This window comes from Colias philodice, chromosome 13 (genome assembly GCF_061535455.1).
Source record: "Colias philodice isolate Cphi_HAF_F1 chromosome 13, ilColPhil1 Martin Lab GWU primary, whole genome shotgun sequence".
In the NCBI taxonomy this organism is placed as follows: Eukaryota; Metazoa; Arthropoda; class Insecta; order Lepidoptera; family Pieridae; genus Colias; species Colias philodice.
In genome coordinates, this window is record NC_143098.1 from 1,070,947 (window position 1) to 1,096,713 (window position 25,767).

The following is a 25,767-nucleotide window of genomic DNA, read 5'->3' on the forward strand; positions in this document are numbered from 1 at the left end:
TCATGACGTAAGCTTTGTAAGTTATTGCTTAAATTTACCTCTACTCTATATTATGTTTACCAACACTTCACTACATAGTATAAAACAAAGTCGCCTTCTCTGTCCCTATGTCCCTATGTATGCTTAAATCTTTAAAACTACTCAACGGATTTTGATGCGGTTTTTTTTAATAGATAGAGTGATTCAAGAGGAAGGTTTTAGTATATAATTTATTATGTTTTAAACAAAGCCGGCGAAGCCGCGGGCGGAAAGCTAGTTACGTATAAAGTAGATTCCTCAACAGCATCAGTATCATTAAAAAATTTTGTTTAAAAGCGAGGTCCCACGGTGATATGCTACTGTACCAAGGAGGCGGTCAATAATAAAAAAGTTGAAAAGTTTTGTTTAGATTCATAATAATTCGTTCCAATGAAGACAATTTTTTAGATGAATGACGACTCCATAGCTCTGATTGTTAGACGATAGATAAATAAAATTGTAAATGGATGGATTTTTGCATTTTATAAAATATTGTTTAGGCGTGCAGATCTTTTATTTTATTAAAATAATAAAAAAGATGGGGGTGAGGAATGGAGTGGAATATCAAAGGCCGCGTAAGTTAAAGAATTTTTTACAATATTATTTATTTTATTTGGTATTATTTTTAAAGCAATAGAATTGCTATTTGAATACAATAACAATATGAAGTACGTAGAATCCATAGAAGTTAGGATTCGCTGAAATTATTTTAGAAGTTATGTTATACATTATGTTAAAAATAATATAATACAAGGAAAACGCTTGAAATAAGTGAAGTGGAAGTTATAGTGAAAAATGTTTCATGTAAAGCGAAAGCGGAACGTAGGTACATTGGATACTAGCTTTCCGCCCGCGGCTTCGCCCGCGTTTTCAGAGAAAAACCCGTTCCCGTAGGATTTCCGGGATAAAACCTATCCTATGTCCTTTCTTGGGTATCAAAATATCTCTATACCAAATTTCATGCAAATTGGTTCAGTAGTTCAGGCGTGATTGAGTAACAGACAGACAGACAGAGTTACTTTCGCATTTATAATATTAGTATGGATTACATTACCTTCTAAATTCAATTTAATGGCAATGATTTCAAGCTAATTGTGGTAACTGTACGGGTACTTTTCCATATTAAGCCGGCTACAGGCTTCTCACGTACCTGCCGTAGGGGCAATATTGGAACAATCTCGGTTGCGCGGCGGACGGAGCAATTTCAGCTGTTCTCTAAATTGCCCCTACTTGCCTATACACATTACAATTAAATAAATAAATAAATGCCCCTGCTGTAGGTACGTGAGAAGCCGGTTTTATGCTGTAGCAAAATAAAGACATAATGTTAAAGATTATGAAAAAAATGTTTTTTTTTCAGCGGGTTTTGGTGTGCGACACGTACAAACATTATTTTTATTCTTAGGTATGCTTTTGGCATATTGTATGAGGGTTAATATGAGTATAGCCATCGTAGATATGACGAATTCGGATAATGATTTGGTAAGTAAAATAAATATACAACTTCTTCCTAACTAATAATATAAGCATTAAAGCTTGTAAGAATGACTATTATGTATGTATGTTTGTTGCTCCTACACGCAAAAACCACTGCATGGATTTTATCGATACTTGCCAGTGATGTAGTAAAATTAAAGCTTTGGAAATACTTGCCTGAGGGTTCGTCCCCGGGTAAAACCGCGCAGCACAGCTAAAGATTACAATTTAATAGTAATGATATTATTATGCTATAAGTAGTATCTAAACAATATTTTTATGCAATACTAGCGGTCCGCCCCGGCTTCGCCCGTGGTACATATTTCGTAATAAAAAGTAGCCTATGTCCTTTCTCGGGTATAAAAATATCTCCATACCAAATTTCAAGCAAATTAGTTCAGTAGTTTAGGCGTGATTGAGTAACAGACAGACAGACAGAGTTACTTTCGCATTTATAATATTAGTATGGATTACAATATTTTTATATAGGATTTCATTTTTTTTTTATTTTAGGACAGAAACATTAATATCAAAATGATTATCGCTTGAGTTAATAATATCTAATAAAGTAAAATATATAATAATTAACTATACACATTTCTAAGTACGCATCGGAGGCGTAAGCAATATTATGAGTATTTCTAGGAATTTTATTTCATTTGTGTGAGATGAAGAAAATACAATAATAATTATTAGACATTCTTAAGATTATTACAGTATATAAGTACTTCATACAATCCATACTAATACTATAAATGCGAAAGTAACTCTGTCTGTCTGTCTGTTACTCAATCACGCCTAAACTACTGAACCAATTTGCATGAAATTTTGTATGGAGATATTTTGATACCCGAGAAAGGACATAGGCTACCTTTTATTGCGAAATAATAATATGTACCACGGGCGAAGCCGGGGCGGACCTCTACTATTATATAAAATAATTCCATACAAATACTAGAAGTCTGTGCAAATTATATTCGTCATGAGTTTTTAGTAATAATAATTATTCTTCCTAGTAACCATGTTTCACTGTCTCATAGGAATAATTAATGTTGTATCATAATTTACATTGTTGTCAGAAAAAGGACATTATTTTTACCAGATGTTAAAGATGTGAAAAATAATTACCTTTATTGTGTTGAATTTGATATTTTGGTTATATCAGTATAAATGCTTATTAAATAAAAAATTTAAAAAATGTAAAAAATACCCGAATGACGAAAGTCGCGGATTCGAATCCCGCCTCGTGATCGAATTCTTTCTTTTCTCTAAAATTTATATTTTTATTTTGTTATAGTACTTCGATTGGACCTACGGCACGCAATCGATTATTCTATCATCTTTCTATTGGGGCTACGTGGTATTTCAAATCCCGAGCGGGGTTTTGGCGGGTAAAATTGGAGGGAAAATTTTGATAATCGTCGTCGTGTCCACTAATGCTGTATTGTCTTTAATGCTGCCAATAGCTGGGAAATTAGTAAGTTTTAATTTTAATATTAAGAATTATGAAGAATAGAGTAAAAGTTTTAAAATAGCTGTTGTATTTGCAACTAATGTTTTAGCTTTATAACAATTATGGTCGTAAACATGCACATCATAAAAAAATATTATTATTTTTTTTCAAGTTTGAGACTTCCATTACCATTTTCTATTTTTCCATTATCAAATTTTCATATAATATGCATCTAAAAAGCATCTAGAAAGCCTACAATCACTTAAACCACGACAATTTACTAGCAATGTAAATAAAATCGTTAAGTTAATTAAATAAGAATCTTTAATATGAATATTCATTTGTTTTGAAAATGACAGTAAATCCCTTTTTCTTTCCATCTCAATTTTATTAGTCGAATCCTAACATCTAATATCTAATATCTAATCTAATATTTCTAATATCTAATATATATATTATAAAGGCGAAAGTTTGTAAGGATGTATGGATGTATGGATGTATGGATGTTTGTTACTCTTTCACGTAAAAACTACTGAACCGATTACAATGAAATTTAGCACACATATAGAGGGTAACTTGGATTAACACATAGGATAGGTTTTATCCCGGAAATCCCACGAGAACGGGTTATGCGGGTTTTCCTTTGAAAACGCGGGCGAAGCCGCGGGCGGAAATCTAGTTATGTATAAGATTGAAGCCTAATAATAAGACCCACTATTAACTATCTTTCAGGGAGATTGGAAGCTAGTGTGCCTGTGTCGAGTCTTGCAAGGTCTATTCCAAGCCCCCCTATTTCCTTCTATGCATCAGCTGCTCAGCCAATGGGTGCCGTTAGAAGAGAAGGGGACATTATGCACGCTTGTGTATGCAGGTATATGAAGATGTTTTAATACAAAGTATAAAATTAAGTCGTCTGTCTGTTCGCAAACTAAAAATTAGTGCACTATTTTTTTTCCAGCAGTTGTTAGCGTGGTTATCGATATAGGTTTTAGTATAAGTAGTATAATTTTAAACTAAGTCAGTAAAATGTAAACATTACTGCCTCCAAATAAATAAATATGGTTGAAAAATAAAACTAAAACGTACTCAACTCATGAAATTACTGTATTATTATTTGTATTGTAACCAATCCATACTAATATTATAAATGCGAAAGTAACTCTGTCTGTCTGTCTGTTACTCAATCACGCCTAAACTAATGAACCAATTTGCATGAAAATTGGTATGGAGATATTTTGATACCCGAGAAAGGACATAGGCTACTTTTTACCCCGGGAAATAGGATAGGTTTTATCCCGGAAATCCCACGGGAACTATGCGGGTTTTTCTTTGACTGCGCGGGCGAAGCCGGGGGCGGAAAGCTAGTCTTTGATAAGTGTGCAAAGTTTGAATTAAATTTGTATTTTTAAGTGGGTCAAAATCGTGTTAAAATCGTATGTATATTGGATAATATATTATACATTGTACATAATTTCTTTTGAGTTTGATAGCAATGTTGCAGTTTTTGAAGTGAAACTTCTATGTCGGGGTTGGAAAAAAATTTAGTGTAACATTTTTTCGTTACGCGTGACATTTTTCCGTTACGCGCCATCTTTTTCTTATCCCTACCACGCCTGATTCGACGTATTTCTGTAAAGTTGCATATAGTAAATTATTTTTTGAAAAATAAGGTCATAAAGAAGTTTCACTTCTTACGTGTGTACACTAGTACACGCACACATTTTTTTATATGTAGTTTAATCTATAGTTACTTACAAGTGTGGTTTCATCACGATAAATAGATTGTAACACTTACCTACTTACACTTTGTTCTGTATAAATTCACATTTGTTGTTTTAATTTACAGAACGGTAATGGTACTTACATAATTGTTAATATTGTACATAATTGTAATTGTTAAATAAATAAATAAACATTAAATAAACGGTAGCAATGAAGATCATAATAATATTTCTTATTTTGAACAAATGAAATATCTGATCTTTGTTGAATAAGATATATTTTGCCATAACCATCATTTAATAGTTTGAAATCAAAATATTTTTAGTCAGCTTTGAAAGCTTCTAATACATGACATAAATCATATTTTTTCATTTTCTCTTGTATGGATTCTAAACATAGATTTTTTTCCTAGTTTTCCTAAAGAAAAATAAATATCTACTGGATTATAGAAACGAAATACAAGAGTGTTTATTTATTTATTTATTTATTTATTTAATTAAGGTCAGCCAACAGTTGTTTACATCAACACAAACATACAGAAACAAGAACACAAAATAACTTATACAAATGCAACAGCTACTTAAAGGCTAACACCACATACAAAAACTTTTTTTTTTAAGAAAAGAAAAACAGAACGGTTATGAAAACAAACAAGGCAGATAATTAGTACTTACATTACAGTTAGTTTACATTTTAAATTTAGACAAATAAAAAAAAAGATTAACAATAATAATTTTCTTAATAAACTAAATTGGATTAACATTTATGAGATTATGAATGAATTATATATAAGCTCAATGATTTTAAATTAAATTAATAAAGTGTTCGTAGATTTTATTCAGGAATAATCTATGGCTATCAAAATTAATATCTGTTACATCACTACACTCATTTAAAATTTTAAACATTCTTAGAAGTGGCGAATTAGTACCAAGAACCGTTCTACGTAATGGAGGGTAAAAAGGTGTGATACAGCTACGGGGATACCTATATGGCACGCGAAACCTAATTTGACTCAACAAACCGGGACAGTCAATTTTATTTCTGATAAGTTTGAATAAGAAAGATGCATCAATAATGTTGTATTTAACATGCAAAGCACGCATTTTAAAAAAGTTAAGACGCGACTTATATGTAGGTAGTTGTCTAAGCTTCCCAACAGAAAATGCTAAGTGCCATAGAAATCTTTTTTGTACTCTTTCTAGTCTTAGCATGTGAGTAGAATAGTGGGGTCTCCATACGGAACTACAATATTCCAGGCTGCTTCGTACCAAGCAGTTGTATAAAATAATTTTTGTTCGGCCCATACTAAAATTTTTCGTATTTCGTAATACGAACCCAAGCATTTGGGAAGCTTTTTTCGTAACATTCTCAATATGCGGTACAAACGTTACTGATTTATCAAACAGGACACCGAGGTCCTTGATTGTGTCTACTTCCTGCACTACCTGGCTTCCAATATAATATTTTGACTGCACTACAGAGTTCTTTCTAGAAAATTTTATATGGTAACATTTTTTTGAGTTCAACTGCATATTATTGAGTGCACACCATTGAATAAGTCGATTTAGATCTTCCTGTAGGAGACCGGAATCACTTGGTTTATCGATTTTTATGGCAAATTTAAGATCATCTGCATACAGAAAAGCCTCTGAGTAAGAAAAACAACGTGGCAAATCATTAACATAAATGTTGAAAAGGATTGGCGCTAAATGGGATCCTTGCGGAGCACCAGACGTAATATGATGGACATCGGATACAAAGCCATTTACGACAACGACAAATTCTCGGTCTGTTAGGTACGATTGTAGCCAATGTAACAAACCAAATTGCTTTGTTCCAACCAGCACCTCTGTTTCGACAATTCGTGTTGTTGAAATATTTACTTTGGGTACTACAGAAAATACTTTGAATAAATAAATAAATAAATAAATCTCTTTATTTGCATAATGTGTGTACAAAGATAACAAATTACATTATAGGTCGAATCAACACATTAGCCATGAATGGCGTGCAAATTATATTATCAGCTCCGCAACATTAATTTATATAAAAAGTACATTATTTCATTGTCTTACATAAAAGGTACATATTATATATTATATTCATTAGTCAAGATAAAAAATTCAATGTCACAAATTTAAATAATCCGATACATTATAAAAATTGTTATTATTTAGCCACTCATACAGTTTTGTCTTAAAAGGACCGATATTTAACATTTTTATGGATTCCGGAAGTTTATTAAATATACGAATACACATAGCATGACAATTTTTGGTATATAAAGTGGTCCTGGGTGTTTTATTATAGACAAGTCGATTTGGATGACGGTGGTCGTGGCTGTATATGTCTTGGGCCGTGCTAAAAAGATACTTATGTCTTTTTACAAAAATACAAATTTCGTAAATATATAAGCACGGCAAAGTTAACAACTTGAGTTTAATAAATAGCGGTTTACACGATTCGTACGGACCTACGCCACAAATCGCGCGTATACATTTTTTTTGGGAGATGAACGCTTTTCTGATGTTTACGCCATTACCCCAGATTATAAGACCGTATCTCAAGATAGATATTACATGAGCGTGATAAGTCGATAGAGTGGTTCTTAAATCCGTAATTTTTCGTAGGCGCCTCAGGGCATATACAAATTTATTCACTTTACTACAGACCTTATTAATGTGTGATGACCATTTAAGTTCATTGTCTAAAACAATACCTAAAAATGAAGTTTCACTTTTTTCTTCCATTATTACATCATCATATTCTATTTTTAAATTATTGCGCAGAGGATTTGAAAATGTCATGTAGTTAGATTTAGTAAGATTGATTTTAAGATTATTTGTGCTAAGCCATTTTATCATTTTGTCCAAATTATTTATAATGTCGTTGTTAAAATTCATAATGTCAAAGATTTTTATGTCAGATTCAAAAATTATCGATATGTCATCCGCGTATAGAATTATTTTACGATTTGTTATGTCTATAATGTCATTAATATAAAACAAAAATAAAATAGGCCCCAGGACACTTCCTTGAGGTACACCACACTGGTTAGATATATATTCTGATTGGTATGTTTCTTTCTCATTAGTATTATTAGTCCGAGTAATAATAACACTTTGTTTTCTATTTTTTAGATATGATCGGAACCAATCTAACACAATCCCCCGAATCCCATATGCCTCTAATTTTTTTAATAGTAATTCATGAGACACTCTATCGAACGCTTTTGACATGTCAAAGTATAATACAGTAGTCAATATTTTTGCGTCGATGTTTTGAAGAATTGAATTTGTTAAGGAATAAATTGCATCATTGGTAGATTTGTTTTTTTGAAAGGCGAATTGTTCATCTTTAATTATATGGAACTTATCACTGAACTCACTCAAACGCAAAGACATACATTTCTCAAAAATTTTGGATATGATAGGTATAAGAGTAATGGGTCTATAGTTTTCTATGTTATTTTTATCTCCTTTCTTAAACAAGGGGGTAATAATAGATATTTTTAGTTCTTCAGGAAAAGAACCACAAGAAAAGGACAAATTAATTAAATGTGTCAGTACGGGTACCAATTCTGCTTGACATTGTTTAATAACTTTGGTACACACCTCGTCATATCCCTCTGCGGTGGTATTATTTAATGACATAATTTGTGTATAAACTTCCGTTTCAGACATAGGTCTCAGGTACATAGAAGAGGGGTTATTAGTAATACTGATTTGATTATGAAAGTTTTGATTTGGATTAACGCTACCAATATTATTGAAGTATTCATTGAAAGAATTAGCTATTTGAGATGGGTCTGTGATTGTTTGAGTGTTTAGTGTAAGTGAATCAATTTCGGTATATCTGTTCTGAGAGTTTAGCTCGCGTTTTATTATTTGCCAAGTTGATTTACACTTATTTTTACTTTTATTCAAATAATTAATATTACAATTTTTTTGTGCCTTATATATACAACTACGCAAAATTTTCGAGTATTTTAAATAAATAGATTTATTTTGATGCGATTTTATTTGGTAATAACGATACCTTAAATTTCGTTTAGTATTGCAACTAACTTTTAATCCCTTTGTTATCCATTTATTGCTGCTATTTCTTAATTTAATTTTGATCAACGGAAAACATAATTTATAGAAGAGGCAAAATGTGTCATAGAAGTTTTTGAATGCCACTTCAAAATTCCCACGTTCCTGAAATATATCAAAAAATGTTAAATCTTGGAGATAACTTTTAAATTTAATAATGTTCTCTTCACTGTAATCTCTTTTGTAAATTATTACAGCATTTTTATTAGGTTTGGGTTTAATATCAGATATTATGAATGTTATAAGTTGTGCTGTGTCATGGTCTGAGAGGTGTAAACGTAATAATTCCGCTCTGACTCTATCTATATTGCTTAATATTTGATCCAAACATGATTGACCACGAGTTGGACCGTCGATGTGAAATTTAAGATTATACGTTTTGGCTAAGTCTTTAAACTCATCCGAATGTTTATTTTGTTTGAGTAGATCAATATTGAAGTCACCTGTAATAATAATTTTTTTCTTATAATATTTTTCACATAATTTATGTAATAGTAAATTTAATTGGTCAAGGAAAAAGTTCACTTCTGAGTCAGGAGTCCGGTAAATGCAAACAACGATAATGTCGTATCCCACAACTTCTACTCCGCAGCATTCAAACTTTTTTTCATATGCGTAGTTGGTGAGATCTATGTTTTTAAACAACAAATCATTTTTAAGAAGTATACAGACTCCGCCCCTTGGTTTTAATCTACTGAAACTCGATGTCAAATAGTAGTTTCTTAAATTAAGATAATGTTCCTGACCTCTAATTAAAAAAGTTTCTGACAAACATATTACATTGGGTATTATTTGCGATTCGAATAATTCTTCCAACGTTATTTCAAAAATTTCTATTTTGCTTAATATGCTTGCTATGTTTTGATGAAATACGGAAAATGAATTTAGTTTTGTTTTCTTGTTAGGGACGAAAACAATTTAAGGTCAGTCTGGTTTGCGTTTGTGGCAGAAGTCGGTCTACATTATGGGCGTTGTTAGTGTTACTCAAATTATTATTATTCGCGGGTAAATGATTGATTACATGGGAATTTTGTATGTTGTTAACTTTGCCGCACCTGTTTATAAGGTTTTTTAATTCTTTACAATCTAAGAATGTGCGTTCATAATTAATATAATTTATACAGTGAAGCAATTTATCACAAATAGTATGATTACCGTTAATACATTTTATAAAAGTACAATTTTTAAAGCGAGAACACAAGTGGTTAATTTCTCTATTTAATGTATGTAAATATTTTGTATATAGATACTTTTTATGCGATGTGCCCACTACTATTATATTACAGGCACTGCGCGCACGTATTCTATTTAAAGCAATATTTAATTCAGACAAAGTTTGTGTCTGGCTATGGTCATTTTCTCCAACACAAATTATAACGATATCAGAACGGTCTGTATTTAGATTATAGCAATGTTTCAATACTTCATCGTTCGGGGCATGAGGCTTGATGGTAGCTGATACGGAGTAGTTGAGAGACGTGGACAATCTGTGTGTTAACTTAGAGCCTATGCCGATACATCGCTGCGTTCCAAATATATGTATTTTCTTTTTCTCCGTCACTGTGTTGCACACTCTTTCTTGTGGATAAATAATATTAGTACTGGATTGAGAATTTATGTTTAACGTGTTTGAAGGTGATTTATAATTTGGTATAGTTTTTGTACCACTTTTATTATTATTTGAGGATATAGATGATGTAGTAACTGGTTGTATATGCTTATTTGTTTGTACTTTTGCTTTAAGTTCTTTTATTTCTATGAGTGCCAAATCAAGTTTAGTTTTTATTTCAATAAATTGTTGTTTAAGTTCGTTAAATTCGCTTATTGGTACAGTTGAACAATCCATCAAACCGGCTCTAGGCTCGGATTCTAAAGATACAAAAGAATTGTCTAAATCAGGTAATAATTCATTTTCGATTGCTGGCATCTTCCTTCTGATAGTTACATTCATACAAGGATTTATTCTTGGCGTTGTATTATCTATATTCGATGAGTTTGTTTCTATGCATATTTTACATTTCCAGTTTTGCTTGTCCTCTGAAGTCATTAAATAGAATCTCTTTACAGAAATTGAAGCACAATCCAAGTCGAAAAGTTTGTTACAGCTCAAACATTTAATAGATTCTCGCATGTCGGTCAACTTATTGCATGTTTTACAATAATTAATATTATTTGAAGCCATATTTCGTAGATGCAAATTTATAATTTTAAGTAAATGTCTATTTTTTAAAATATTCTTCAAGAAATAAATTTAAAAATAATAATTATATATATGCTGGATGGTGCCGGATCGAACTTGGTTCCGTCGGTCTTCAGTCGTCAGACCGAGGTGGTATGCTCGGTGCTATCAGCGCTGTTAATTGAAGTTTCGAAATAGTGTAACGTTTTGTTTACTATAGAAACAGCTGATACTAGAAACGGGTTAATGAACCGTTGCTTTAATTAGCCAATCACAACGCGTTAACTGTTTATTCACTGCACTTGATATTTTATGATTGTCAACGGATATTTGAACAAAGGAATTGTACATACGCGTGATTTAAGGTTTGATTACACTTATTTACACTTATTACTTAGCTTCTGGGGTATGAGTTCTTGTTACTATATAGTTTGAATTAAATTTTGTAGTTAATAATTTTTATTAAAGATATTAGGTTTTGTCACTTATTCACATCACATATTTCAACGATATTACTATTATTTTTAGAGCACTGATTGTTTTGCAAACACTTATACACGTAAGTCACACAATATAGATCACGATTCACCATAAAAACTGTTGTCTTTTTTGTACTTTATATTTTTAATTTATTTGTTACGCGGAGCTGAAGTGACCTGTGGCAAGCGCACATGCGATCCATTCCTTACAATGTTTGTACGTTTATTCTACAGCATTGTATATTATATTATTATGTGTTCTTCTCATATTTATGACTAGCTGTGCCCCACGGTTTTACCCGCAGTGCTCCGTTCCTATCGGTCTTAGTGTGATGGTATATAGCATATAGCCTTCCTCCATAAATAGGCTATCTAACACAGAAAAAATCTTTCAAATCGAACTCTTAGTTCTAGAGATTAGTTCAACCAAATGCAAACTCTTCAGCCTATTATTCGATTTTTATTAATAAGGAAAAGGGGTGTTATACAGGGTTAGTTTTCAATGACCGGCCAAATTTTCAGAAATGGTTCAGAATCGATAACATTTTCGATCTAATGAAAAATAAAACGATTTTTTTAATTAGATTTCATTCCTGTCCGCCACTAAAAAGCGAACGTGTGGACATTACAAAAGCACTATTCAGTTCAACAACCTAGATAGGTAGAAGTTAGCACACACATAAATTTGGCAATGCGCGCACGCACACAAGTGCATTGATTCTCAATAAGCTTATCGCGTGTTTACGATTTAGGAAATTTTTAAGACATTTTCAAATGAATGCTATTATTTTTTTTTATTCGACAATAATATTTCAAATGTACCTTTGGTTTAATATCTAGATCCTAATTTTAAATTTTAGCTGGTCATTGAAAACTAACCCTGTATAATTGTCTAGTATATATCTGAATCTCTCACGTCTGCAAACTATCTAATATCTAACATAGAAAACATTTAATCCGGATACCTACCACATAAGTGATATAACTAACTGCATAAGCATTTATTTCTTAAGAGCTGTACCTTTGCTACGATGTACCTAGGTACTGCTCGTTATAATGCGTCAGCGCTTCTCCATACAAACATACCCTTTGAGATTTACCTTCCTTACAAAAAGTATGTCCTCTAAAGATCTCTTTACGTCAATTGCATTCAAGATGGTTGAATTTTCTATGCACTTTTGAACACGTAAATTGCAGGCGGTCTAAACGATATTCTTCATGAGAATCTCCATAGCCATAATTCATAAAGAATGTTCCTGCAACTATGTATACTAGCTGTCGCCCATTTACTAAATGGTAAATCCTTGGTAATATTTAAAGATTTAACTTTAAATATTTTTTCAAATTCTTTATGTACTAAATTAAAAAAGATATATCATTTATCAAATTTTGAATTACTAGGTGTGGCACGCGATTTCACTCGCGGTCGAACCCGTGGCCATAATCGTGTATTTCTATAACTCATATGTTATTCTGATTTATAACATGTATTACAGTAAATTTTCATCCAATTCCATTCCGTAGTTTTTTCGTGAAAAATTAACAAACATACATCCATCCTCACTAACTTTCACATTTACAATATTGTTAGAATAAAATTGTAATGCCTTATTATTGAAGTTAAACTTCTATAGGCGCGTCGAGTATAAAATTTCAAGGTCGTGTCATGGCAATACCGTTACGTCATGGATTAAGGCGACGATTTTAGTACTTTTAATCTTAGAGGTTTCACTTCTGACACGTGTGCTCGGCACACACGTTCTTTTTTGTTTATTTTCATTTTGAGACCAGTTTTTTTACCGTCATCATTTCTGATAACTGCACCTACAAACAAAAAAAACAATGGTTGTTTCCTGAAAATCTAATTAGATTATCCAGAATGTTTAGCCAACTAATTCTACGAAGCACTTCCCCAGTTCCTTATAACAATATGTGAACACCACAGGCGCTAATTGCCAGGAATTTAATGTTCCCGAATGTTCCTTGAATGTGAAATTCTGCTAATGTTTATGTCGGCTTCTACAATAACTATTAACCCTTGGCTTTGCGATGCATTTGCTGTGCAGAATTAATATTATAATCGTTAAGACATGGATGTAAGAGCTTTTTTTGAACACAAACAACAAATTGTTGATTAGGTATGCTTAAAATAGATACCTTAAGGTTGATTAATTATCTAAGCATGTAGTACTTACATTTCAAAAGCAGGTAATTGCTTAAACTTGTCAAATGAAAATTAAGGATGCTCTTCGTCTCTTTCAAAAATTATTTAAGTGGAGTAGGTACTACACTAGGTAGTGCTATATGTTTTAATACAAAGTAAATAATATTATTTAAATAATAAGAAAATAACATAAGCTACGTTCACTTAGAACGGATTGTAAGATTAGGTTAGGTTTTATTTCTAAAACAGACTGTACTTTAGATTACTATTGTTTGAACAACTGTAGTGTTAGAGAAATAACTAAATTCCAAGACACAGATTGAGCAGTATGAGACGACGAAGCTTGCATAATAATATACAGTGAAACTTGGTTAAGTGGGACCTGGATAAGTGAGAAACCTCCATAACTGGAACTCATGCTGAGGTCCCAACACTTTGGCACTGAATTACCTCTGTTAGTGGGACGAGGTAAACCTCTATATCTGGGATTTGTTCTTTCGATTTATCATCATAGTCACCTCTATAACTGAGACAGCGAGTAAATTTTATATGCATATACCTCTGTAACTGAGATAACATTGTTTGTTTCATAGAAATCTAAATAACAAGACACATAGAAGTGCTATAATGTCATAATTCGTATGAAAACCGCTGTCGCCAAAATCAACACATTCAAACCGAAAGCTAAACAGTACACACAAGTAAACTATGCCTTTTATTGGACAGCTTGATTTTAGTGAAAACTAACTTATCTATTAAATTAAGCTTTTGAATATGTATCCTAAGGGCGCGGGCACACGATGCGTTGCGGCGCCGCACCGCAAAGATTTCACCGTGTCAGTGGGTACACGAGCGGTGCGGCGCCGTAACGTTTTTATATCGCAGCGGCGTCGTAGCAGCGTTGCACAGCGTGTCTTTCCTTGTGACGCAAAACAACTGAGCGGTGCCGCTCCGACGTCGCACCGCATTCACCCCTCCCCGCCTCGTCTTGGTGGTTACAAGTCCGGTGCGGCGCCGGAGCGCATCGTGTGACATGCCACAGATATTTCTATGTAAGACGACGCAGCGACAGCGCTCCGGCGCCGCACCGCCGCTGCAACGCATCGTGTGCCCCCGCTCTTACGCACGAATTTACGGTTTATTTTAGAATAACATCCCTAAGTATATGAGACTTTTTGCTCCAATACGAACAAACGTGATAATAAGAATGGTCGACTGTGTCATTCATTGTTATTTCGATTACTATGGTGACACTCGTAATACTTGTAAATATTCTATAATTTTAAGGAAAAACGCCATTATTTCTAAAAAAATATATTTTCCGATGAAATATTATTCCTTTATAAGTATAATTACAACTTGTGGAAGAATTTCCGCAATGGGAATTGCTGAAACACACCATGTATACACTCATACGTCTCCAGAGCAACTGAACAGTGACGAATGCACTGGTGATGTGCAAATCACCTGAGTGGCGACAAGGTCACGCACGCTTACGACTTCTAGTGTCTTGTTATTTAGATTTCTATGGTTTGTTTACTCATTCTTATTCTACCCACAAATTCCACACGTAATTCCAAGTACGTAAGTACAAATTTTGAGCTTCAATTACCTGCAGTTTTAGTTTCGCTTTACTATCATACAGATGTTTATTTGAAAAATGTCAAAACGAAAGCTACAATCGTTATCAACCCTCTGTAAATGAGACAGATATTTATTTATACCTGTATATCTGAGACACTGGGTAAGTGGAATACCTCTATAAGTGAAACGACATTGCAGGTCCCTTGATGTCTCACTTAACCAGGTTTCACTGTACATAGTTTTATAGCTTAGCTGTATAACTTCAGTGGATATTACTTTAATATACATAGAAACCTTATTTTAATTAAATCTTCACTCACAATATAATAATTGTTTTTAAGGTAATTGAATAAAATAAAACATTAAATTCAAACTCAAAACATTTATTCATTCAAATAGACTTCTAGAAGCGCTTTTGAATCGTCAAAATACATAATACAATTTACCACCGGTTTGGAAAGCTAAAATTTCTATAGAGAAGAGCTGGAAAAAACTCTGTACTTGGCCTTTATCATCTAATATACTTAAACTACACCGCCTATAAAAATCCAATTATTTTTACTTCAAATTGTTCAAAGATAGTTATTAAGTTCTTCATAAAAGTGTGTCCAAAAATTAAACATAGCTACGTAATACATTGCTAGTTACCAAAGTTTTTTTTTTGAAGTGAAAACTTCTTTAGCGGCGTTGAGCACTTTTTCTGTAATGGGTATAAAATCTTAAACTCGCGTCAGGACACGTTGCACACGTGAAACGCCGTACGCGTGACATTTTTGCGTTACGCCATACTCGTGACATTTTTAAGGTCATAAAGAAGTTTCACTTCTTACGTGTGTACTCTACTACACGCATACATTTTTTGCACGCCTCATAAGCGAAGCGTTGAGGTGGGTACTACTGTCACTTCGCGCAAAACATCTGATTTTTCAAACTTAAAATGTCTTTATGTATCATACATTGCACTTGTAAGATAATACATACACACACATATTAAGAAAAAACACTATTTTTAACGTTCATGATATTTTTGATGTCATTTTTGTTATTTAAACTAGTTAAAAAACAGTTTAAAAAAGTTCTGTCTTGGACGTCCGTGTGTCTGTATGTGCGGATCCTTTTTCTTGTTAACACGATAGCGACCGAAATACTTTACTAATCGAGTCTTTTTTTTTCTCTTACGCTTGAGTATGCTCAGGAATAGAATATGCCCTTTCATTTTTCAGGGTCTGATTCGATGTGGTTTAATTGTTATTAAATAAACAAAAATAATAATTAATAAATATTTATTAAAAAAAAATTATGAGGCGTGCACTTTTGGATTTTCCAAATTATTTTTATTATGCATATGCACAGAGCGTAGAGCACAGTTCTGAGGGTTTGCTCCAATCAAGAGACTCTCTTTTTAAAACTATTTTGATTTACTTCACAGGTAGTACATTAGGAATTTTCACGCAAAACATTGTATCGGGTCTTCTGGCGACAGCATTTGGCTGGCAGTCAATTTTCTACGTGAATGGAGCTCTGGGCATCATCTGGACAATTGGATATGTTATCCTGGGAGCAGCGACCCCGGAACAATCCGGGTTTATTAAGCAAGACGAACTGAAGTACATTCAGGCGTCTTTGGGAAGGACGGAAAAACAAAAGGTAAGGAAATTAAGTACCTATCCTTTATTTTTATTAGAAAATATGTTAATTTTAAAAGAAAAGTTGAAAGAAGACTTTTTAATTTAAAATTACAGGAATTATCTTTTGGGTGGAGATGGATAATTATCATACAAAAATGTCTGATAATTATTATAATAATTGATATTTACTGACACTAACTTTGTGAATAGAGGAAAAGATCTTACGGGACTTTGTATGCGCTATTAAATAAGATAAATAGTTTTGATTAAAAAAAAGTTTACCTAATACATACTAATATATATTTTCTTATAACCGTTTACAGAATCACCCAACGCCCTTCAAGAAGATCATCAAATGCTTACCGTTCTGGGCAGCAGTGGCAGCTCACTGTGGCCAGAACTGGGGCTTCATAGCGCTGATGACAGAAATGCCTACTTATATGGCTAAAGTACTGGACGTGAAATTGAGTAAAGTGAGTATCTTTATATATTTTCTATAGAAAGTAAGAGAAAGAAAAGAATGAACGGAAGAATGAAAATTCTTTATTGCGTTTAAAAAACACGAAAAAAAAAATGCAAAACTTAACAAATAATAATTATTGTAAGGTGCGGGTTTATAGCTAGGTAGTGATTTCTACCAGGCAACGCTAAAAATAAAAGGAAATAAAACTAAGGCAGGCAAATAGTATCACTAACAAGTATTTGTTATATTAGTTTAGGTACAAGGATATGAAATATGAGTAATATGAGCGAATTAAGTAAATATTTCATATTAATTCCGTGAAGGAATATAAATAAATCCAATAAACGATCTTGAAGCTGTTTTTATTAGAATTCTAATGAAATTTGAGAACATCAATATAATATTAAATCTGTCCATATTAAACTTACGAGTGTAATATCTTAATCCTATTATAATATTATAAATGTGAAAGTTTGTATGGATGTTTTTTACTCTTTCACGCAAAAACTACTGAACCGATTACAATGAATTTTAGCACACATATAGAGGGTAACTTGGATTAACACATAGGATAGGTATTTTTATCCCGGAAATCCCACGGGAACGGGAACTATGCAGGTTTTTCTTTGAAAATGCGGGCGAAGCCGCGGGCGGAAATCTAGTGTATGTATATTTCTTTGGCATGCCCTATCTAAACCTTTAGATGGATTTTGACTTGTGTCGTTGTAATCATCAGAATGGTGGTAGTGACATAATGAGCAGTCGGGTTTTTTAATTTAATAATAATAAATAGAGCGTGAGTGCCGAGCACACGTGTCAAAAGTGAAACTTCTTTGGCCAGATTCAAAGATACCAAAATCGCCCCCTAAGCTCCATGACGTGACCTTGAAATTTTACTCTCAACGCGCCTAAAGAGGTTTTACTTCAATAATATTATATTATCTTGTTACAGAATGGAATGCTATCAGCTCTTCCTTATTTATCTATGTATGTGCTGAGTTTTCCCATGGGCATGATGACCGATCTAATAATCAGACGTGGATGGCTCAATGTTACTAACACAAGAAAGCTATTTAATAGTATAGGTAAATATAAATCATGGAATTAATATAAATGTACATAGTAGGCCAGTGGAAATTAACATTAAATTCGCAAAGCACGATGTAGTTCTGCATTTTTGGTATGTTGTTTGGATCAGTTAGGGTGATGTAAATCCCAATTTGCAACTTCTAAAAAGTTGTGCTCGTTGCGCACCACCTGATAAACTGCGATGGACTTTTTTCGCTTTTTGCTCTAAAAGTCATAAACTATGCGTTTCCTACAAGTAACATTCACTACATAAATGAAGCTAATAAAATTTGCAACAATTTAAGCCTAACCGCAGCTCTCTAAACCTTATAACAACTAAGCTGTGGCCTTTCAAAGATAGTCAGTTTTAACAGTCTCTACATCAATGATTCCGTTATTGATGAAGGAAACTACACGAAGCAGGATAATACCTAACCAAAACTTCATCAACCTATTACCTATATGAACCCGCAATTATTATCTACTATATTTCCGCACGCGGCTTCGCCCGCGTCATCCACGTGGACAATATATAAAAATATTATCGCCACGCAAAAATATTTGCAAATATTCATATTAGTGTTTCCTACCTGAAAAAAATAAAAGTCAAGTTTAATTTAGTTGATATAACGAGGGTATTCTGTTCTAATATTCTAAATGTAACACTACAAAGGTCTGTTTCAGTTAGCATTTGGCCTATCTATTCGAGATAAAAACTGTTATCTGTTAAACTATTGTGTGTTTGCCAAATTTCATAAAAATCGGTTAAGCAGTTTTGCGTGAAGGAGTAACAAACAAACTTTCGCATTTAATATAATAATATGATGAATAATTCCAGGACTATGGGGACCTGCAATAGCTCTTATCGGCTTATCCTATATGCCAGAGGGCAATATGTTAGTAGCAGTAATAATGCTAACTATAACCGTCGGTATGAACGCAGGGCACTATACAGGATACACAGTAAGTATTAAAATAAATAATTTAAGACTTACTTTTACATATAAACATACAAAAATATCAATTAATATTAAAAGGTATATTGGTCTATAAATCTAATAATAAAAACAGAAGTTACACCACTATTTTATTTGTTTGATTTGCCAACACTTACATTAGTATAAACATTTCTAGATAGATAATAACTAATATGTCTCTATATAATACAAGAGTTAGAGTACCACAAGGATCACATCTTGGTCCATAATTGTATTTCATCTTTATAAATGACATATTCCGTTTTTCTTCTTTCAGCTGGTCTTAATAGATATGGCACCAAACTTTAGTGCCTCTCTGATGGGAATTTCAAACTGCTTTGCAAACATCGTGTCGCTTATCTCCCCCTTGATATGGGGTGTTATAATTGAAGATGAGGTTAGTCAATCATTATTTAATTCGTCTAATTTACTATTTACATCGGTTTTCTTTTCTTGGTCTCCTACAATTAAATAAAAGAAAGCGACATGTATCATACTAGATGAATTTCTTTATCATTAGACAACAAAATAACTCAATTATTGCACGCCTCATAAGCGAAGCGTTGAGGTGGGTACTACTGTGACTTCGCGCAAAACATCTGATTTTTCAAACTTAAAATGTCTTTATGTATCATACATTGCACTTGTAAGATAATACATACACACACATATTAAGACAAAACACTATTTTTAACATTCATGATATTTTTGATGTCATTTTTGTTATTTAAACTAGTTAAAAAACAGTTTAAAAAAGTTCTGTCTTGGACGTCCGTGTGTCTGTATGTGCGGAGGATTTTCTTGTTAACACGATAGCGACCGAAATACTTTACTAATCGAGTCTTTTTTTTTCTCTTACGCTTGAGTATGCTCAGGAATAGAACCCTTTCATTTTTCAGGGTCTGATTCGATGTGGTTTAATTGTTATTAAATAAACAAAAATAATAATTAATAAATAGTTATTTAAAAACAATTATGAGGCGTGTACTTTTGGATTTTCCAAACTATTTTTACTATATGATTTAGATGATGCAGAGCACGAATCTGGTATCTTGTCTTAAATTATATAATATACTAGCTTACGCCCACGACTTTGTACGTGCATCCCCGTTTTTCCCCGTTCCCGCAAGAATTTCGGGAAATCCTTTCTTAGCGGATGCCTACGTCCTAACATCTACCTACATGCCAAATTTCAGCCCGATACGTCCAGTGGTTTGGGCTGTGCGTTGATAGATCACTATATCAGTCACCTTTGAGTTTTATATATGTCACGGCTAAAGGTAGGTGAGAACATAAACTTAAGATTAGCCGGCTAAACTTAGGTTTATTTTCGACGAGGTGTTAATGTTAGTTTGTTCTATCTTTAGCCGGCTAAACTTAAGTGTAACCGCAGGCCCGTGGCTAAAAATGTCGGGGTGGGTAGATTTGGTTAGCGCCGGGCCGGTGGAGGGCTTGAGGGGCCCGCACAGTGCCAGAAAACACTCGCCCTGTTCCTTACATGTATTATAGTAACCAAATCTACCCACCCCGACTCAGGGCAGAAAGCTGGTGGCTAGGTTAGGTTAGGTTAGAACTCTTAAGACCCGCACGAGCCGAGCGAGCGCAGCGAGCGTGCTGCGGCAGCAGCCGGCGAAGTGCCAGAAAACACTCGCCCTGTTCCTTACATGTATTATAGTAACCAAATCTACCCACCCCGACATTTTTAGCCACGGGCCTGCGGTTACACTTAAGTTTAGCCGGCTAAAGATAGAACAAACTAACATTAACACCTCGTCGAAAATAAACCTAAGTTTAGCCGGCTAATCTTAAGTTTATGTTCTCACCTACCTTTAGCCGTAACATATATATAGATTTGAATGTGTTAACTAGCTTTAACGAGATCTATAACATACTTAATCTAGTAATAAATATATTTTACGTTTACTCATTTTAAGCATAAAAAGATTCTTACCTACTAATTGCAGAATCAATTCAATTTAAAATAATACACTTTTCAGTTATTATAATATCCCAGTGACCTAGTTAATACTAAAATGCTTGCTATTCGTTTGTATCAATAATTCTCAGAACCCATTGGCTACTTCAAAATAATTACTGGGGCTATATCGTCGTCAATCAAACCTTATTCAAAAGGTATTTGGTTTCTGATAGAAATGTATTGAACCGTTCCGGGTCTGAATTGCTGGTCTTTTGATAATATCTTATTTACAGCTATCCTTTAGAATATATGAGTATTGAAACTGTTATTGATTTAAACTATTTTATTAATTAAGAGCTAGTTTTAACCTTGTTACAAATTTATTAAGCTTGATCTTGATTATGTTCGACTGACTGACTGACAATACTGCAAGGTTTCCATAATTTTCAATGAAATAACAATAATAGATAGGTCAATTGAAATGATGAACTGATACGAAAACGCTTTCAAAAGTACATTCATTAAAAGCTATTTAAAAGTTTTAACAAACATTTTATTTATTTGTACAAATAATTTGTCTGATATAAATCATATAAGGGCCGATTTTTCAATGCTTGGATAAAACATATCCGTCCAATAAAGTATTACACGATAATATTAAAATGTCACGTAAACTGTCAAATACGGGCAATTTGAATACGTTTTTAAAATGGTAGTTTTATACATTATTCGACGAATAAGTTTTATCCAAGCATTGAAAAATCGGCCCTTAATGTTATAAGGATATCAACGAATAGAGAAGGAAAGGCGAGACTTTAAGGAAAACCAAATTCTTCTGGAATTTAAGTTTTCTTGGTTAAGGTAAAATTAAGGTTAAAGGAAATATTCAGCATTATTGAATTACATCAATAAATATCGAAGATAATTTTTTAATCTCAAGTTGTCATAAGGCTTCTATTATCTAGTAAAAAAACTCTGAATTTGCATAAGAATTCTGTTTAATAATATTATCATTACAAGAACTTATATCCTTATATTGACTTATCGACATCAAATGTGATATCATTAAAACAACGACACTACACATACAGGGTGCTCAAAATGTGTATTTTTGTATTATCTTCTCTGGAATTCAACTTAATAAATAATCTCAAACACATCTTATATATAAAATTCTCGTGTCACAATGTTAGTCTGCATACTCCTCCGAAACGGGTGGACCGATTCTCATGAAATTTTCTGTGCATATCGGGTAAGTCTGAGAATCGGCCAACATCTATTTTTCATATGTACCACGGGCGAAGCCGGGGCGGACCGCTAGTTTTTATATAGAAATTATAGGAGGGATATTTTTCCCAGTACTTAGGTACTCGATTCGATACGATCACGCTTAATTTCCTTCAATTCGTGGAAGGCAAATCTTACCCGTATAGCAACCATCTTTGAGAATGTTATAATATTAAATTATCATCTGTATTAATCAGCCTGTCGATCCTTTTGCCTGAATCCATACTAATATTATAAATGCGAAAGTAACTCTGTCTGTCTGTCTGTTACTCAATCACGCCTAAACTACTGAACCAATTTGCATGAAATTTGGTATGGAGATATTGATACCCGAGAAAGGACATAGGCTACCTTTTATTGCGAAATATGTACACGGGCGAAGCCGGGGCAGACCTCTAGTAAGTTATATATATAATCATAACTGTTCTCGTATTGGCTCAACTGTAAAAAAAATAAAAATTACCTTAATCTCGATTTTTAATGAGAATGTATCTAATATCTAATATATATTATAAAGGCGAAAGTTTGTAAGGATGTATGGATGTATGGATGTATGGATGTATGGATGTTTGTTACTCTTTCACGTAAAAACTACTGAACCGATTACAATGAAATTTAGCACACATATAGAGGGTAACTTGGATTAACACATAGGATAGGTTTTATCCCGGAAATCCCACGGGAACGGGAACTATGCGGGTTTTCCTTTGAAAACGCGGGCGAAGCCGCGGGCGGAAATCTAGTTTAACAATAAATCAGACTTTAGCAAATAAAAAGGGAATTATTTTAATCCTGTAACACGTCAATATAAACTGCAAGAAAGAAAGCTGCGGCCAGGAAGCTGGTCTGATAAAATTAACAATAATCATCCAAATCATCATAGAATTAATAATAATTTTCTTACACTATTTTGTAACACGCTGTATAAGGGCATAACAAAACTTTGACAATCACAAGTGTTTGTGGGGTCGTCTTATCATACGATATGATTTATATAATAAATGTTATTCGCAATAGATAACGTATGACGCCTCACGTGACGTATATTCGGGAAGAAGAGAGATTTTATTGACGTCAAACAATGATATTAGCAAATATAAATAGTACAAGATCTCAGGGCCGCCAGACCTCACCTATTTTCTGAGGGATGAAATATGGACGATTGGGCAGTGTTAGTATGTGCTACCATCGAACGCCTACCCGCTAGCTTGGTCAATGGGCCAATTTCCAGATATCACGTGATCAAGGTTCATAAAAGCAGTACTTACTTCACGTATTTTCCGATGACTGATTTTCACATAATATATTGTTTTAAAATATACAGTTAAAAATAAGATGTCAATACTGCCAGACACTTTCCGTCGCCCAAATTGCTTAACAGATGCCTTAAAGCTCTCAAAAAATTGAAAAGTCATCGATATAAATGAAATTCCATCAACGTCAAAGTAATATAACATGTGTGATGATTCAGTCGTGAGCAAAAAGAGAGAACTAAAGGAAATTCTTGCTTATTAGCCACATTTTGATGTACCACTCCCGAAGCAGTAACAAAGAATCTATATAGTAATATCACATTTTTTTTTAAGAGGCACCCGCCATCACAGGGTGTTCGCGCCACCTCTGGAATATTGTCCAGAGACATTATTTTCATTTTTTATTTGTTTACAAACACAATTTTCAGCGACATAAGTAATAAATTAAAAATAGAATTACTACTAAATTAACATTTGCATAATTTTTACTTCACTACTAATACGAAGTTATCTTCAATACAAGACTTTTGCATTATTAGATTGTCATACCAATACCTTCACAGTACCTACTATTTTATCGATATTTGAGTTGAAAACTTTAAAAATGTTCAATTTCCTTTACAGACTGATCCCGCAGAATGGAGGAAATGTTTCTTCCTTTCATCTGGCATTTATTTCTTGACCAACTTGTGTTTTGTGCTGTTCGCGACATCGGTAACTCAATCTTGGAATGAACCGGAAAATAATGAAAAAAGTGGTAAGTTTTAAAAGTTAATCTTTATTAATGTACTTATTATATAGTATGTAATTATGAAAAGGAGCGCAGATTTTTGTTTGTACGGATATAATTATCACAAAAACTACTGGACTGATTTTACAAATAATTTTACCATAAGGGACCAAACGGAGGGCACCAGCATTCAATGAAATATCTGACAAAAAACTGACAAACTAAGGGCCTCCACCTTCTTTTATGAAGTCGATCAAAATGATGGACTGACTGCAACGAAATGTTCGTAATCGAATATGATATTAAATTCACATTCGAATTGTAATTATAAAACTTTGATCAATACAGTAATTATCCTGTCAATTGCATTAAACATTAAATGAGCGAGACAATAATTGTTCTCCTGAATTATCAATTAGGTTGGTAGACACAGGGTGAGCAGCCTCGCGAAGCATTTACCACACGAACCAGCAGGGTTCCAATGTCACTAATGCCTGCAATACGGTACACCTGACAGGTTCACCTCTTGTTTGTATATTATATACGTAATATCATTGGTCATTCGACTATCCGTCAGCCAGTTGAAGCCTTCAATTGGCGAAAGCAAAACGATTAAGTAACATTCTAACTCCACAAATTGGTTAGTATGGACATGGCTCGGCTGTGAAAAATGACGTCAAACTCAAACATTTATTTATTCAATTAGACTTCTTTTAGAAGCACTTTCGAATCGTCATTACATATTTGTAACATTTACCACCTATTCGGAAAGCAGTATCTATGGAGAGAACCGGCAAGTAACTCCATAGTTGCTCTTTTAAAATCATGTCAATATTACAATTCAATTTTACTATGTAACTCACAAGTGCTTTCCTCAGCCGAGCCACGTCCACACTGACAGAGCTGCTTCGCGAGGCTGCTCGCTACGCTCTGTGTGAACTCCCCTTTAATTATTAACAATTGATAATGCTTTTTTGTACACGGTAACTGATAGCTATTTTATTATTGAAAATTTTGAAAATTAGACTATGTTAATGGGAAAATTATGTAATTTAATTTTATTACATAGATAGTGCCTATTTTGAATAAGAAATTTGAATGTTCCGTTAATTTAATGATTATTAAAATCATTAATTAATGTAACATTATTTGATAGTATTGTTACAGATAATATCAAATTGTTTAATTTTGTTACAGATAATAAAACGGCCCGCAATGACTGAACAAGCTACTACCAAAGAACTAATTTGTACCTGATTTATTAAAACACA

The 25,767-nt window shown here is 33.1% G+C and overlaps 1 protein-coding gene across 1 annotated transcript; it reads left to right on the top strand.

Annotated features, from left to right (window-relative positions):
• The first annotated feature begins 556 nt into the window (after positions 1-556).
• Positions 557-25,752, top strand: LOC149483171 (putative inorganic phosphate cotransporter). Its single transcript, XM_089702879.1, has 11 exons — positions 557-593; positions 1,379-1,500; positions 2,792-2,971; positions 3,680-3,818; positions 16,602-16,819; positions 17,124-17,273; positions 18,216-18,348; positions 19,170-19,294; positions 19,586-19,705; positions 24,391-24,523; positions 25,694-25,752. The coding sequence occupies exons 1-11, from the start codon at positions 557-559 to the stop codon at positions 25,717-25,719; spliced, it is 1,383 nt and encodes a 460-aa protein (XP_089559005.1). The 3' UTR covers positions 25,720-25,752.
• Positions 25,753-25,767: the final 15 nt, after the last annotated feature.

What these genes read in the sequence shown, in the direction of transcription:
- LOC149483171 (XM_089702879.1), top strand. Translation starts at nt 557, where the DNA reads ATGGGGGTGAGGAATGGAGTGGAATATCAAAGGCCGC. An exon ending in TGGACGTGAAATTGAGTAAA is followed by an intron (nt 17,274 to 18,215) that starts GTGAGTATCTTT and finishes ATCTTGTTACAG; the next exon opens with AATGGAATGCTATCAGCTCT. An exon ending in GGCACTATACAGGATACACA is followed by an intron (nt 19,295 to 19,585) that starts GTAAGTATTAAA and finishes TTCTTCTTTCAG; the next exon opens with CTGGTCTTAATAGATATGGC.